This window comes from Panicum hallii, chromosome 2 (genome assembly GCF_002211085.1).
Source record: "Panicum hallii strain FIL2 chromosome 2, PHallii_v3.1, whole genome shotgun sequence".
Lineage (NCBI taxonomy): Eukaryota > Viridiplantae > Streptophyta > Magnoliopsida > Poales > Poaceae > Panicum > Panicum hallii.
In genome coordinates, this window is record NC_038043.1 from 52,779,232 (window position 1) to 52,794,236 (window position 15,005).

The 15,005-nt window shown below is 53.4% G+C and overlaps 2 protein-coding genes and 2 pseudogenes across 2 annotated transcripts; 2 read left to right on the plus strand and 2 right to left on the minus strand.

The window, feature by feature from the left end:
- The first annotated feature begins 271 nt into the window (after positions 1-271).
- On the plus strand, positions 272-1,469 carry LOC112881284 (protein YABBY 7-like). The gene is made up of 6 exons (XM_025945961.1): positions 272-364; positions 458-589; positions 720-831; positions 927-975; positions 1,226-1,301; positions 1,431-1,469. The coding sequence occupies exons 1-6, from the start codon at positions 272-274 to the stop codon at positions 1,467-1,469; spliced, it is 501 nt and encodes a 166-aa protein (XP_025801746.1).
- A 371-nt stretch (positions 1,470-1,840) lies between these two features.
- LOC112880585 lies at positions 1,841-4,899 on the minus strand (annotated as a pseudogene).
- Positions 4,900-4,925: 26 nt separating this feature from the next.
- Positions 4,926-7,737, plus strand: LOC112880586 (COMPASS-like H3K4 histone methylase component WDR5B). Its single transcript, XM_025945293.1, has 2 exons — positions 4,926-5,703; positions 7,133-7,737. The coding sequence occupies exons 1-2, from the start codon at positions 5,014-5,016 to the stop codon at positions 7,421-7,423; spliced, it is 981 nt and encodes a 326-aa protein (XP_025801078.1). The 5' UTR covers positions 4,926-5,013; the 3' UTR covers positions 7,424-7,737.
- A 3,520-nt stretch (positions 7,738-11,257) lies between these two features.
- On the minus strand, positions 11,258-13,630 carry LOC112881285 (annotated as a pseudogene).
- Positions 13,631-15,005: the final 1,375 nt, after the last annotated feature.

Genomic DNA, 15,005 nt, shown 5'->3' on the forward strand with positions numbered 1-15,005 from the left:
TGCACGAGAACTGAGAGCCACTTCATTGATTGCAAGCCCTGCCACTCACACGCTGCAAGCACGTGTACCAAACTTGCCCTGTTTTTGCAAAGATAATGTTTGATTACTGGCCGAGTTTATCCTCGTTTGGCGCCTACAAATTGAGACCCCACCCCCCCGGTGCCCCGGTGCCTTGGTGGCACACACCAGCAGGACAGTAGTAGAGAGGCCACACTAGTGCCCACAGCTGCCGCGCCACGCTCCGACGACGACGCTCGACGGCCGGCCAACCATGGCGTCGGCGGCGCGCCACCCTTGCTTCGGCGGCCTCCTCCCGGAGCGGCTCGGCTGCGTGCAGTGCAACTTCTGCGCCACCATCCTGCTGGTAACATCAGTGACTTCGATCGCCCGCGTGCTCTGAAAATCAAAACTTGGCAGTGCGCGGACGATCACACAGACACGGCGTGTATACGTGCAGGTGGGCGTGCCGTGCTGCGGCGGCGGCCTGCAGCTGAAGACGGTGGCCGTGCAGTGCGGCAGCTGCGGCGGCATCCTCTCCGTCACGTTGCCACCGTCGCCTCCGGCGGCGTCCGTCGAGCTACCACTGCAGGTCACCACCGTTTTTAAATTTCTTTCGGAATATGCATGGGCACACGCGTGGCATGATTCCTTGGGTTCCAGTTGCGCAACGCCTGGAGAATATCTGAACATCACAACAACGCTGTGTCCGTCTGATGAAGCAGGAGTCGGGCGTTGATCCGCCGCCAAGGCACTCGGACGAGAGCAGTGGAGAGGACAGGGAGACGGCGGCCGCGGTTGCAGAGAACCATGCGTTCCCTGCGGTTATCAAACGTAGGTAACATGCAGTTTTTGGAGTCTTTTCCCGTCGTCTTTCGAGTCCACTGCGCTTTAACTGATTATAAGCACCCTTTTGAAACATTTGGCAGCTCCAGAGAGGAAACAGCGGACGCCGTCGGCCTACAACTGCTTCATCAAGTAAGAGTGCCCAGAAATATAGCCACTCGGAGTGCTACTGCACTTTCCACCAGTTGCACAAGAGCAAGAGCAGCCAATCTAATGCTGTATAATAGCGTATAGATGCTTCTGATACACTGTTTCACTGGAATTGTCAGCGTATATAAACCAACAACTGGCTGTATTTCTGATTGAAATTTTAGCATATTATAAACTGCCTTTCAGGTGCGAGGCAATGAAATTTTTTAACATGTGCTCAATCTGTTCTCAGGGAGGAGATAAGGAGGATCAAGGCGACAGACCCTAACATCACCCACAAGGAGGCCTTCAGCGCTGCTTCTAAAAACGTAAGCATTCTTCAGCTGACTGCAAGGCTCCAAACTGTTTCTGCCTCACTAATTTCTGTTTTGTACACCATCATCCACCAAGTTTCTTCATATTGCTAGCAAATTATCATATGGGTTGCTTCAATGCAGTGGGCTCACTTACCAAGAATCCAGCAGAAGGAAAACTGAAAGATCTACTCCTGCAGCATACAGTTTCTAGATCTGTAAGCTGCAAAGAGGGAAATCAAGATTAATTGCAACCTGAATAAGGCAATGCTGTAGTCTGGTTCAGAAAAAGCAAGCATGATCCACGTTGTAGCTTCAGATGAGTTGAATCCCTGGACTTCCATGTTGTACATAACCCTATGCATGTGCTGCCAGAACTTACAACCATGTGATAAATGCAGTATGGTGTGCAGCTCTTATATCAGCTGCAGTATTGACAGAACTAGGATATTATACCAAACCTAATGCCAATAACACCACTGCAGCAGGACGAGCAATAGTTAAGTACGGTTTTCTGGAATTAAGCTGGTTTATAAAATTTGCCCAACCAGCTCTAGTGGTAAACATGATATATTTGTAAGCAATTTGATTAACATCCATAATTCAGCTGCTGTGCCCTTCATCAGAACAATACAGAAAAAGAAAAGGCAGGGGAAAACTGAGGTTGATATTACACAAAGATCTCTAACTATATTTTTGATCCAAGCTAGCGTATCAAAGCATTACTCTTTCGATGCAGGCATCAACCGGAGCCTTTCCTCAGAAGCTTTACCCGAACCATTCTCCTCCGATAAAAGCGCCTGCAGGTCACTCCCATTTGCCAGGCTGTTGAACTCCACTGATTTCGAGGGTAGCGCAGGATAACGTCGCTGGCAAAGGGTCATTAGCCTCTTGATCGACTGAAGGTACTTGCGAGTGGTCTCATCGTTCATGATGTGGGCAACACTGTTTGTGTAGATCTTTTCACGGGCAGAACGCTCATGGATACCAACCATAGTGACTCCAATGGGCCATGGTGCGTTCCCAATGGCCAGCTTGATGTATTGGTCCATTGCTGCTAAATAATCTCGCTTCATACAGCATTCAACAATAACGAGCAATGCTTGACGGATGTCATCAGGAAGAACCTAAACATATTCAACAATACCCGGTGTCAGAGTTGCCAAGCAGCTTAAGGAAAGATCTAGATAACATTAGTAGTAATCATAAAGATAATCAATATTCAGATGCGCATCAAGATCGTTTAGCTGATTGCAGAACTATATCCTAGGTCAGAGCCTATTTGACAAAAAATTTAGGACCACAGTACGCCAGAATTAGAATCTGCATTAGTACAGAACATATGCGAATGAATGAAAAACCAAAGCTTTGAATGTTTTAAGAAAATGCATGTATGAAGGTAAGGCTTCAAATTTCACACAACAATATACTCAATTCTCCTGCATTCCAAAAAATCTTCAAAGAATTTCTTTTCACCAATTAGTAAATTTGACAGACAGAATGTGAGAACTCCAAATTTTTGGGACACATAACTGTCTGTGTTCGTTTGTAGGTACTCTTTACATGCATAAGAGGTATACTGAACTTGCAAAGAATACATGCTGTAAAAGGAACTTAAAGTACACTCTTATAAGAAGAGTGTTTATTTTACTTATCTGACAAACAATGAGTAGCAGACATCACATCCAATGTAAATCAAAATTATTTTTCAAGAGACCATGAGATTAGCGTAAAAGTAACACGCAGAATTTGTGGGAATAGCCAAATATAAATTGCTCAAGACTAAGTATCACACTGATTGAGAAACAACATGCCTTTCTGGTATGTTTTGCATGATGGCATAGATATTCCATTACTACATATCTCTTGCAGAAAGTAGTGGCGTAATCACACAAAGACAGTGTTTCCATCTTTAGGTACAAGCCTACCAATCTTTATCTCAGCTACTTCCACGCAGTAAGTTTCATATGCTAACAAAATACTAGTGCTACAGACTGAGCTCGAATGGTTGTTGAAACCATGCAAATACAAAATGTTTGTAATTGGTTGGCATCATCTTATCAGAAATTGTGGTTACAGAACACAATTTTCATGTTGCTGAAGAAATATCAGTTGAACATTTATATATCTGTCGGGGGGAAAAATTTCATAACATCCAACAAGTGACCATAGGCCCAACAAAATTATGGTATGTTTTAGGGTCACTATCTTAGTTCCCTCCAACATCTCAAAACTAGATTGCTATATAAGCTCTGAAGCGCATTCCTGAAACAAGCAAGACACTTTGAAACACAAGAACCAAAATGATTTAAGCAACAGTTTCCAAATCTGATGAAAACTATGCTGAAGGTCATCTGTTCTTTCTAATCATCACGCCATCATGCCAATTAGTTGCCCACAATCCTGAATTTTCCAGGTACACATCACTGCGATGAGCTTCGTTTTATATCTTGTTCTATTCACTCAATTTACTAAACAGGTTTTCGCTTAACTGTTTCAATTTCAAGTGCAATCAAATTAATAACACAATTTAAGCAACTCACAGATGGGAAATCGCTTAAGAATTCATACCTTCTTCCTGCAGAACTCAAACAGGGGGCTGAGATACCGCGCACACTGCTTAAATGTTGCAACCATTGACTTCCCTTTTGCTGTCCGCTTCTCCAGCTCTGACATGTCATCCAGCTCCTGGTTCCACTCGTTAAGCAGCTTCTTAAAGAACACCAAAATCTTGTCTTCGTTGCAAAGCTCCTCAAACTTGGTCCTCATCCTCTTGGAGTCCTTGTCTGCATCTGCATCATCCCCGCTCCCCTTGCCGTCCCCATCATCTGCACTGTCTCCAGCAGCCCCGCCATCGCCACCATCACCCCCGCCGACACGCTTCCCCTTGCCCTTGGCGTAGGTGTCCCTCCCGGACTTCTGCCGCTTGCGCATCTCGATCATGTCGCGGAGGAAGTCGTTGGTCTGCCCCTCGGTCATGTCGATGTCATCGATGTCGTCGATGACGCCGGACTTGAGAATGAGCTTGAAGCGCGCGAGGCGGGCGTCGTCGTCCTCCCCGAAGAGCGTGACGGGCTCGCGCAGCACGCGGAGGCGCCGCACCACCTCGTGCCGCGGGAGGTCGAGCTCGTCGATGCGGCGCTCCTCGGAGAGCAGCGCCTCCTCCTGCGTGGTCTTCTTCGGCGCGAGCGCGGGCGGGACAGAGGCCGCCGCCGCGGAGCTTGAGGAGCTAGGGTTAGGGTTCCCCCCGCCGCCTGGGCCGCGGCGTCGGGGTTGCTTGGGTCGGAGCCCGCTGCGCCTGCGGCGGAATCGGAGGACGGCGCAGATGCGCCGGCCTTTGCGAGGAGATGGCGTTGCTCGTCGCGGCGCTTCTGGAGCTGCTTCTGCTCCAGCTCCGACCGCCGCACGAAGCTCTTCCCGCCGAAGTCGGCCGACGCCGCCTTCCGCTTCTTCTCCAGCTCCCGCTTCAGCAGATCCATCGCGCCCCGCCCAGTCGGCTTCGATTCTCCGAGAGGCGGTGGCGCGGTGCTCCGCCGCCGTGCCGGTGCGGATATAGGAGCCGAGGTCGGCGTGTTTGACCGCACCCCGCCACCCTCAAATATAAGAGGACTCCGACTTGTCTTCCGTGGCTTTGTGAGCTACTACTAATAAGTTAATAACACGCCGCAGAGGATCCGGCCCGTTTCGCTTTCCCAATCGCGAGAGGGGGGCGTTGCCGTTGCCGACCATGTCGCAGCAGCCGGCGGCGCCGCCGCCGTATCGGCCGTACAGGCAGGTGCGGGCGGCGACGCCCCACACGCGCGCGGTCTCCTGCGTGCGCTTCTCTCCCTGCGGGCGGCTCCTCGCGACGGCGTCCCTCGACGGGACGGTCGCGCTGCTCTCCCCGTCCTCGCTTGCCGTAATCGCCGTCCTGCGCGGCCACACCGACGGCATATCCGACCTGTCCTGGTCCACGGAGTCGTTCTACCTCTGCACCGCCTCCGACGACCGCACCCTCCGCATCTGGGACATCCGCCCCGTCCTCGCCGGCGGCGCCCAGGCCGACCCCGGCGCCGACCGCTGCGTCCGCGTGCTCAAGGGGCACACCAACTTCGTCTTCAGCGCCAACTTCAACCCGCAGACGAGCTCGCAGATCGCCTCCGGGGGGTTCGACTGCACAGTGCGCATCTGGGACGTCAAGAGCGGCCGATGTACCCGCGCCATCGACGCGCACTCCGAGCCCGTCACCTCCGTGCACTTCATAAGGGACGGCTCAATCATTGTGTCGGGAAGCCATGACGGGAGCTGCAAGATTTGGGACGCCAAGACTGGGGCTTGCCTCAAGACGGTCATCGACGACAAGAAGCCCGCCGTGCCATTCTCCATGTTCTCCCCCAATGGCAAGTTCATCCTCGTCGCCACGCTCGATGACTCACTGGTACGACCAATTAATTCACTGCTGATTCATAATTTTCATTTAGTGATCAACTCCTTATAACAGTATAAAGTCTTGGTGACGAGATTGTCTGAATAAGCTCTAATCTTGGTATAATGGAAGTTCAAAACCTTTAGGCACTATGAATTGCAGATTGCTCATAGCCATTTACTCACTTAGGATGGGAACTCCTGCTATTTTCTTGCAGTATGCGAACCAAAATCCATGGTGCCTAGCATAATCTGTTTCAAGTACTTTTGGGTGTCTAGGTAACATTAATCCATTTTGATTTAGGTAACTGCAAATTCTAGATGGTTTTGTTCTGACTTTCAGTTTCAATTGAATTTGTCTTGACTATGAACCAAAAGTTAGAACCCATCTCAACTATGCTGTCTGAAGCTACAGTGTTGATCTTCACAAGCAGATGACAGATCTGCTCTGTCTTCAAAGAGCAGCAATGCTATTTTATTCTTCCTAAAAGAAAATCTTCTTCAGAAGCAAAATGTTACTTCCAGTCCTATAATTTACTATTACTGAGGTGATCTTAGTGTATCTTTTTTCTTCAATAGATGCCCAATTTTTAACCCAACAAATACATCTATCGAATGACTAAGACTCAACTCTTCAGGTGCATTACAAAATTTGTTTATACTTCCATACTAGTTTCTGCCGAAGCTATCTTTCTCTGTCCATAATGTTGAGATGCTTTGAGTCTTTTTGAGTTGCAAGTAAACAAGGACACAAACGATTTGAAACCTTGGTTCTCTTGGTTGTTAAGGAGTTGATCAAATGGGTTGTATGTATAGCACATAGCAGTGCTTGTATTAAAATTCCTCATACATCAATTATGGCTGCAATCTTGTTGGCATGGAAGCTGCATGTGCCAGCACCAGGGATGGGAAATTTAGATATTAAACTACTACTTTCTGACATAATAAGTAAAAACTTTTTAGCCATTGCAAGAGAAAATTAATCCTAGGGTCATTGAATTTTAGGTTGATTCTATGAAGCAATAGGTGGAAGTTTGAAATTTGCTTATTTGCATACTGTCTGGTTGTTCCCCTTTTTTTGTGACTAAAATTTCGCCATTGTAACATATGTACGCATTTAACATATTGCCATGAATATTTCAAGTGAAGCTTCATGTGGAAAATTAGCACCTGTCCTTGATCTAATTTGATCCATGACAACTACTGCACATAAATGCCCCTTCGAGCTTCATGTAGGCTGCTTAATTGCATTTTATTTCATATTTCCGTGTCATGTATCTGAGAAACTTTGTTATGTTGTATGCTACGTAGTAGTTGCCTGGCAGTTTTATTCATGATGGTAGTTATGCTTTCCATTCGATGCCATGTGATCAAATTAATTTGTTCAAAGTTTTATGGTTGCTGGAAATGTGCTTCCTAACTTTGTTCTGGATACCCTGCAGAAACTATGCAACTTTGCTACCGGCAAGTTCTTGAAGGTATACAGTGGACATGTGAACAGAGTATACTGCATCCAGTCTGCGTTTTCCATTACGAATGGGAAGTACATTGTCAGTGGATCAGAAGACAACTGTGTGTACATATGGGATCTACAAGGGAGAAATATCCTTCAGAAACTGGAAGGCCATACTGACACTGTCATCTCCGTGTCCTGCCATCCAACAGAGAACAAGATTGCTTCCGGAGGCCTTGATAATGATAGGACTGTGAGACTATGGGTTCAAGATAGCTGATGAGCTTGCAAAACAAAAATTGTAGGGATAATTAGCTCGTGTGAACTTTGCTCGAACTGAAAGCAGCACTTGACATCTCATTGAGAAATTTGTCAGCTTCCCATGGGTCACTCTTCCAGCTACATTAATGCGGGTGGCAAAAGAGACCTTAAACTTAACCTTACAGTCAATTGTTTTAAGATAATGTGTTATCCTAAGTTGTGAACGTCGACAGATCAACAGATCTCCTAATGTTATGTGATATATTGTGCCCAATGGCTGTTGTCAAATACATGAATCAATATATATTGTCCTCATAATTTGTGAAGTTGCAACCTCTAGCATGGACAATGAGGAGCCTTGTAATAGGTTCTTTGCAGTGGAATAAACGGCACTATCATGGGTCAGACAGATACATATAGCAATGATTGTCTGTACAGGATACACCGTGATATATTTGTGTAGATTTATGAGCATACATATCTCGACAAGTAACTAGCAATGTGCTCCCTGGGAAAATTAGGTTAGGAACATCTACCCAAACTGTCAACTGCAACAACTTTTGATCGCCCAGTCTCCCTGTCATAGTTACAGCACACGTACACAGTGCCGGCGGCAACGGATGGAAAAACGGCCGTGGCACGCATCGAGATTGAGCGATCCATTCCCATGAACAAGGCGTGACGCCCGCTTAACCCACCATGTCTCTCGTCCAGGTTGACCCGGTACGCAGTGTACCTTCCACAATAGTTAGTGCTGGTAGGATTCAGTACGCAGTGGACAAGGACCAGCTCTCCGTCCTTGTCGACGAGGTGTACCATGTCTGACCAAAGATACCCGCCACAGTGTGGCTTCAGATCGACGGCCACCACCAGCCGCGGCGGCTGGCTCGCCGTGGCTTCCAGCACCGAGATGGTCTCGAAGGTGACGCAGTAGAAGGCGCCCGCGAAGGACACGGCTGACTTGAATTTGTCGACGGGTCCCAGCTGCGTCCAGGACTCGTCGCCGGGCCTGGCGACGGCTACAGCGGAATTGCCGTAATGGAGCGCGACCGTCGAGCCGCCGGCGAGGCCGGCGCTCCTCACGCGGAAGGCATCGTTTATCCTGTAGGCATTGGACGCGCTCGTCGGGAAGAGCAGCGAGGTCGCGCGCGGGAGGCTCGCGCGCTGCCCCGTCAGCGGGTTGTGGAGCTGGACGGCGAGGGTGTCCTTCCGGCACAGAACGACGAGGCCCTTGGCGGTGGGCCCGAAGAGGTAGTGGCCGCGGCGGAGGTCCGGGAGGCGCACGTGGATGCACTCGCCGGTCGAGGCGTTCAGGAAGGCCCGCCGGCTGTGGACGGCGCCGTCGGAGGAGGAGGAACGCGGCGGGATCATGGTCCACCGCCGCGGGTGAAACCGGCGGTCGAAGACGTCGTGCGCGCGCGGGTCCGCGCAGGACGCGCGCCACGCGGCGCACACCGCGCGGAAGCGGACGTAGCCGGCGACGTCGTCGGAGAGGACGCGCTCGGCGATCAGCCCCGCCGGCCCCGTGCTCAGGCCGTTGGCCCAGTCCCTCCTGCACCCACGCGGACGCCACCCATGTGTTAGACAGAGAGAGACACCAGAGAGCAAGCAAAGCAAGTGCTCGAAATTAGTGGTGATACATGAAGCGAGATTACGCTGGCCTTTACCAGTCGTCAGAGCGATTGGGCGACGAGCCGGCGACGAGGGGCCGCGTGTAGTGGTGGGCGAGTCCGGGTGCCCGGGAGGACTGCGAGCGAGCGCGTTTCGCTCGCCGGCGATCTGTGTCCCACAGCACCCGGTGGCGCGCAGCACTCGAGGCCATGTCCAGAACCCATCGGTGTCCCGAGAGAGACTTGCCGTTTGGTTACCAACGGCAATGGTGATTTCGCTTCTATTTTACTGCCCGGGACTGTGTCCGTCGGAAACTCGGATCCGATACCGTAAGAGAAACCAATGGAAGAGGAGACAGAGGCGGCTACAAGCAAACATGACTAAACGCTTCTGCACAACTCGATCTTACACTCCGGCCTCATCGTCAATAAGCAGCCTATAGCTTTACATGGCAGGGTAGAATATTGAACTACCATAGCTGTGCGGTAATAAATACTAGTAAATTAATGCAACCATATCTTTAACCATGTTTACTGAAAGTATATAGCAAACACAAAGCATTTCAAATCATGGGCCCTGTTTGTTCAAAAAAAAATCATGGGCCCTAGATCCATGAACACATCACGTAACTACACAAGAGGTTGGCATTGTCGTCCTCGCCAAAGCTGGCCGGTTCGGCGGCGCATGCACCCAGGAGATCAAAGGCGACAGCTTCTGGAAGGTTCTTGCCATAGTTGCACACGTAGACGGTGTCGGTGCGGATGGACGAGGAAACCTTGGCGGACACCGACACTGAACGACCACGGGAGAGGAACAAGGCTTGTCCGCCCAGCCCGCGCATCGGCACCGCGTCGCCCGTGTCCAGCTTCTCCTGGTACGTCGTGTACACCTCGGAGGAGTGGTCACCGCGCGCTGCGCTCCGATGGACAAGGATCAGGTTCCCGTCGTCGTCGTACACCGGGTACAGTCGGGCAGCTTGCGGTCGATCGGCGACCGGCGCCAGCCGCGGCTGCCGGTTCGCCGCGGTCTCCACCACCGAGATGCTCTTGAGGGTGACGCAGTACAGGCGGCCCGCGTACGGCAGCACCGATGGCTTCATGTTACTGCCCATGAGATCGAGCGAGAACCGCGACCATTGCTCGTCGCCGGGCTTGGCGACGGCTAGTTCACTGGAGTTGTACAGGAGCGCCACCGTCGAGTCGTCGGCGAGGCCCGCGCTGTGCACAGTGATGAAGGACCTTAGCCTCAGGTCTACCCAGAGTATCCGCAGCATCGTGTTCGCGCGCGGGAAGTCGGTGAGCTGCCCCGTGAGCGGGTTGAGGAGCTGGACGACGTGGCCTCCTTCCGGCACAGGACGAGGAGGCCCTCGGCGGTGGTCCCGAGGAAGTAGTTGCGGCGGAGGTCCGGGATGCGCGCGTGCACGCACTCACCGGTCGAGACGTTCAGGAAGCGCTGCCGGCCGCCGCGGCTGTAGGCGCGCGGGAGCATGAGCCAGCGCCGGGGGTGGAACCGGCGGTCGGCGACGCCCTGCGCGCGCGGGTCCGCGCAGGACGCGCGCCACGCGGCGCACACCGCGCGGAAGCGGACGTAGCCGGAGACGTCGCTGGAGAGGAGGCGCTCCGCGATCAGCCCCGCCGGCCCGGACGTCAGGCTCGCCCAGCCCCTGCTTCAGGCACGCGACCGCAACAGGTGCTCCGGCCGATTCAGATCAACATCGATAACGGAAGGCGAAGCTTTTGCGGTCGACTAGGAGAAGCTGCAGGATGCGTACGCGTACCCGTCCGAGTGGAGCGGCGACGAGCCGGTGGGCGCCGCCGGCGGGTCGGCGAGTCCGGTGCGAGCTCGCTTCGCACGAGTTTCCGGTGTCATCGTATCCGCATTCCACAAGTGGTGGCGTGGCGTGGCGGCCCCGTGTTGCGCCGCCGCCTCCGGGCCTCGGCGTTGGAGTCGTTCGGACCGAGGGTTTGAGGTGAGTTCAATTTGTTGACATCATTCTACTTGTATAGGAGACTAGGAGAGTATCCGACGACGCCAAATATCTACATACAAGTTTGAAAAGGAGATTCCAGAATCAACATGCGACACGCTAGCAACAGAAAAGGCGAACAAATCAGAGGCTGGATGCAAAAGAATCTCTTTGCCTGCATCTTATATGGGATCTAAACTAATGGTAGGGGACAACCATGTTTGCTTCCAAGAAACCCATTTTACCTGCGTCATACAGGACAGGGACAGCAGCACATCAACTGGCATCGCACGAGCACTTCCGGGAGGACCGTGCGTGCTGGCTGGCCTGGCCCTGAGGATCGGGTTCCTCTCGAAGAAGTTGGACGGCCGGAGCTCGAACCCGCCGCTGAGCGTCGGCATCACCGGGAAGTCTTCCTGGTAAGGGATGTGGTGGAGCCCCAGCGTGTACCACAGCACGATGTCCTCGTCCCTGATCCCCCTGTTCCTCCCGCTCCACGCTGCCAGGCCGTCGTCGCCGGTGCTCTGGTCCGCGTACAGCCCGGCTGCCCACTTCTCCGACTTGCTGTACGGCGTTACCCACACCTGCTTCTTGGTGTAGCTCGCCCGCCGCTGCGGGAAGTCGTCGTCGGCCAGCACGGACGCCGCCGTCGCGCCGGCCGGGATGAGCCGGTACCCGACTTCGTTGCCCAGCCGGGTCTTCTTGCCCGGGTTCACGAACAGCAGGTCGGCGGGCCCGGCGCCGACGTCCACCTGACCGTCCGCCTCGGTCTCGGCCACCTCGCGCCGCACCGTCCAGTAGCTCCGCCTCGGCGTGTCGGCGCCGCCCGTGGCGGGATCCCCGGTGTTGCGCTTGGCGGTGATGACGTTCTTGACGAAGGAGTTGTTGGTCCCGTCGATGTCGAGGTCCAGGTGGTACGTTAGTGGTCGTGGTAGACGGCGAGGGTGTTCTCGGCGACCAGCGTGCCGTGCGCGTCCGACGTGACTTCGTCAGCGTGCGTATACGACGTCGCCTTCACCTCGACGAGCCCGGTGAGAGACACCTGCGACGCATCAACCGGTCAATTTGGCTACAGAGATCAGAGTAGATGGCGAGAGGCGAGCTGTTCTCTGTTCTCTGGTTTGGCTTGGCATGATTTGCTTCTGCGCGTGCGCATGAGGCAAGAATCCATACCACGAACTTGATGGAGCCGCTCCTCTTGAACTCCCAATCCAAGATGTAGTCATAGTTGCCGGCCGACACCACCATTCTCACCACCAAGCTCACGTCAGGCCGGACCTCCGTGACCTGCACAGGGAATGAGCTAGGTCAGAAGAAGTGAAGAACTTGCCACTCTGCTATCGTTGCAGAGCCGGCGGGTGTTTTCTTACCAGTTCGTCGGGGAGCCCAGACTCGGTGTGCCGCCACGCGACGTCGCCGGCATACCGCTCGAACACGCACATCATGTTCCCGGCCTTGACGGGATTGCCGTCCTGATCGGCGTTGTAGCCGTCCAAGTACGCCTCGTCGGCCGGGCAGTCGCCGCCGGGCTGGAGCGGGTAGGCCCAGAGCCCCAGGTCGGTCTCGCCGGCGTCCAGGAACGTGCGGTAGTACCACTCCTCCGCCGGGTCCATGTACGGCACGAAGACCTCCGACACGAAGCCGCGGTAGAGCACACGCCGCCGCAGGCTGGCGTCGGCGTCGTTGACCGAGGCCAGCGAGATGACCGTGCCGGCACGCATGTCGAAGCCCAAGTGGAATTCCCAGATGGCCCACCTGCAGTAGCACGTTTCGTCACACGCTGTGAATGAATTCAGAGTTCAGATGAGACAACCCAAAGTTGCATTGGATTAAGCAAGTCGATTGCTTACCTGACGACGTGGCCGTCTATGTGGAAGCCCCTGCCCTCCGGCTGCACCACGACGCCAGGCGCCAGCTCCAGCCCGGGGAGCGGCGGCCCAACCTTGCCCGCCCGGTAGTCCGTGCCCTCGGCCTTGGGCACCGGGTACGCCTCCCTGTCCCTGAACCCGACGATGGCCATGCGGTCGAGGTCCACCACCATGGTGACGCCCTCGATCGGGCGCGCGTAGTAGTTGGCCGTAGCACCGGCCACGAAGCACTGCATCTTCGCCACCTTCCTCGCGCCCGCGCCGCCAAACCAGCCGGCGGGGAGCACCGAGCAGACGACGTCGTCCATACTCAGCCCGCGGCGCCGCACGGAGCGGGCGAACGGCGCGCAGGCCGGCGCCAGCGCCAGCGCCGCGAACTGCTCCTCGAGCGTGAGCGGCGGGAACCCCGCGCCGCATGGAGGGCGTGGGAGAGCACGGAGGGGCAGGAGGCGTCGGTGACGTCCACGCGGAGCTCGTGGGACTGGTCCCCCGCGCGGGCGATCACGAGCGCGCGCCGCGGGAGGAGGGGGCGGCGGGACGACGAGCCGGCCGTGCCGTAGGCGTAGGCGAGGACGTCGGGCTTGTCGGGCTCGTCGAGGCCGACGTAGTGGAAGTGCAGCGGCCGGGCGGGGACGAGCGGGGAGGCCAGCACCGCGGCGCGGACGGCGGTGATCTCCCCGGCGGAGAGCGGGTCGAGCGGGTGGGGACGGGAGGAGGCCGCCGCCACGGCGGTGGTGACCATCATCATACCGCCGAGGATGACGACGGGGAGCATAGCGAGAAGTGGCACCGGTGCCATCATCATCTGACAGCAGAACTGATGGGACAGGTGGAATCGCGAATGAGGAGACGGGCATATATGCATGTGTGTGTGTGTGTGGGTGTGTGTGTGTGTGTAGTAACTGTGCCTGCGCGCGCGCCAAGAACAGTCACCGCCGAACGCCGATCACTTTGTCAGCGACCCAGGATGCTTGTTGCAGGCTCGTGAACAAAGTGATTTGGGGCCTAGCTTCATTACAAGTTGCGATCCAGAAACAGACTCCCAGGATCTGAACAACAGGGCGACAGAAACAATTGAGAAGCTGGGGATATGCGGTGTGCAGAGCCATCACCAATGGAAAGTTTCTGTTTGCGCACGCGCTCAGGCCTGGCATCGCGCCAGCCCAGCCGGCGGGCAAGCACAACGCCTCTCACGGGCAGTTGGAAGGGGTGTGCCCGTCTCGGCCGTTCCAGCATAGCCGGCCGGTCTAAACTCTCATGGATTTTCTGATCTGTTGCGGACCCTCCTTGTTAGTCGTTCCCCATGGCAGTTGTCAATATTCAATAATATAGGTTTGTTTGAACTAGACTTGCATGACTAAGTTGCAATTGTCCTGAATTGTTCCATTTCCCAGAAATTTTGGTATAGTGACAATCTCTGATGTATTAATATTTAGATACTTTTCTAAGAGAAAAAAAGGAAACTTCAACAAGCTCAATTCAGCTACATTGGCACTTCAACAGCACTTTGTTTCATCTAACCTCCCACTCTTTTTGCAGCAACACATTTAAAACTCAATCCCTTACAATTCAGTAACAGGAATAACTTCATGTTTGTAGAACAGATCTAAATACTCATGTAGGATCAGATTAGAAATCAATCAGAACAGGAACATTGTATTAGCACACTAAGTATAGGGTCAAACTATAATTTTCCGTACTTTTTTTGTTCGATGTTCATTCAGGGTGTGTTCGTTTCCTATCAGAAAGGCTCTGAAAACTTTAGAGTGCTCGCTCCCTCTAAAGAATCGCGGTCTTATTAGAGGCCGGATTAGAGGGCTGTTCGGTACCGGGCCTCTAAAGTTTAGATGTTTCGGGCTTTAGAGGGGTGAAACGAACGGACCCTCAGATCATACTCCAGATTACGGCTGGGAGGGGTACAATCTTCAATTGTCTGGCCTTCATTTTTCATCTATTCATCTGCATTTTACCTTGCTGTTACTTTATGTTTTCTTGCTCAAGACATCCTCCTCAGCAGTTCCTTAGTCTTTACTAACCATTCTGACCATATCCTGCACTGGTGTTTAATCATCCACTTATTTTTGGTGTTCTTGATTGCAACTGCTGCTTTCATTAGATGCTTAACTACATAGCAATCATGTGGCGTTGTACTTTAA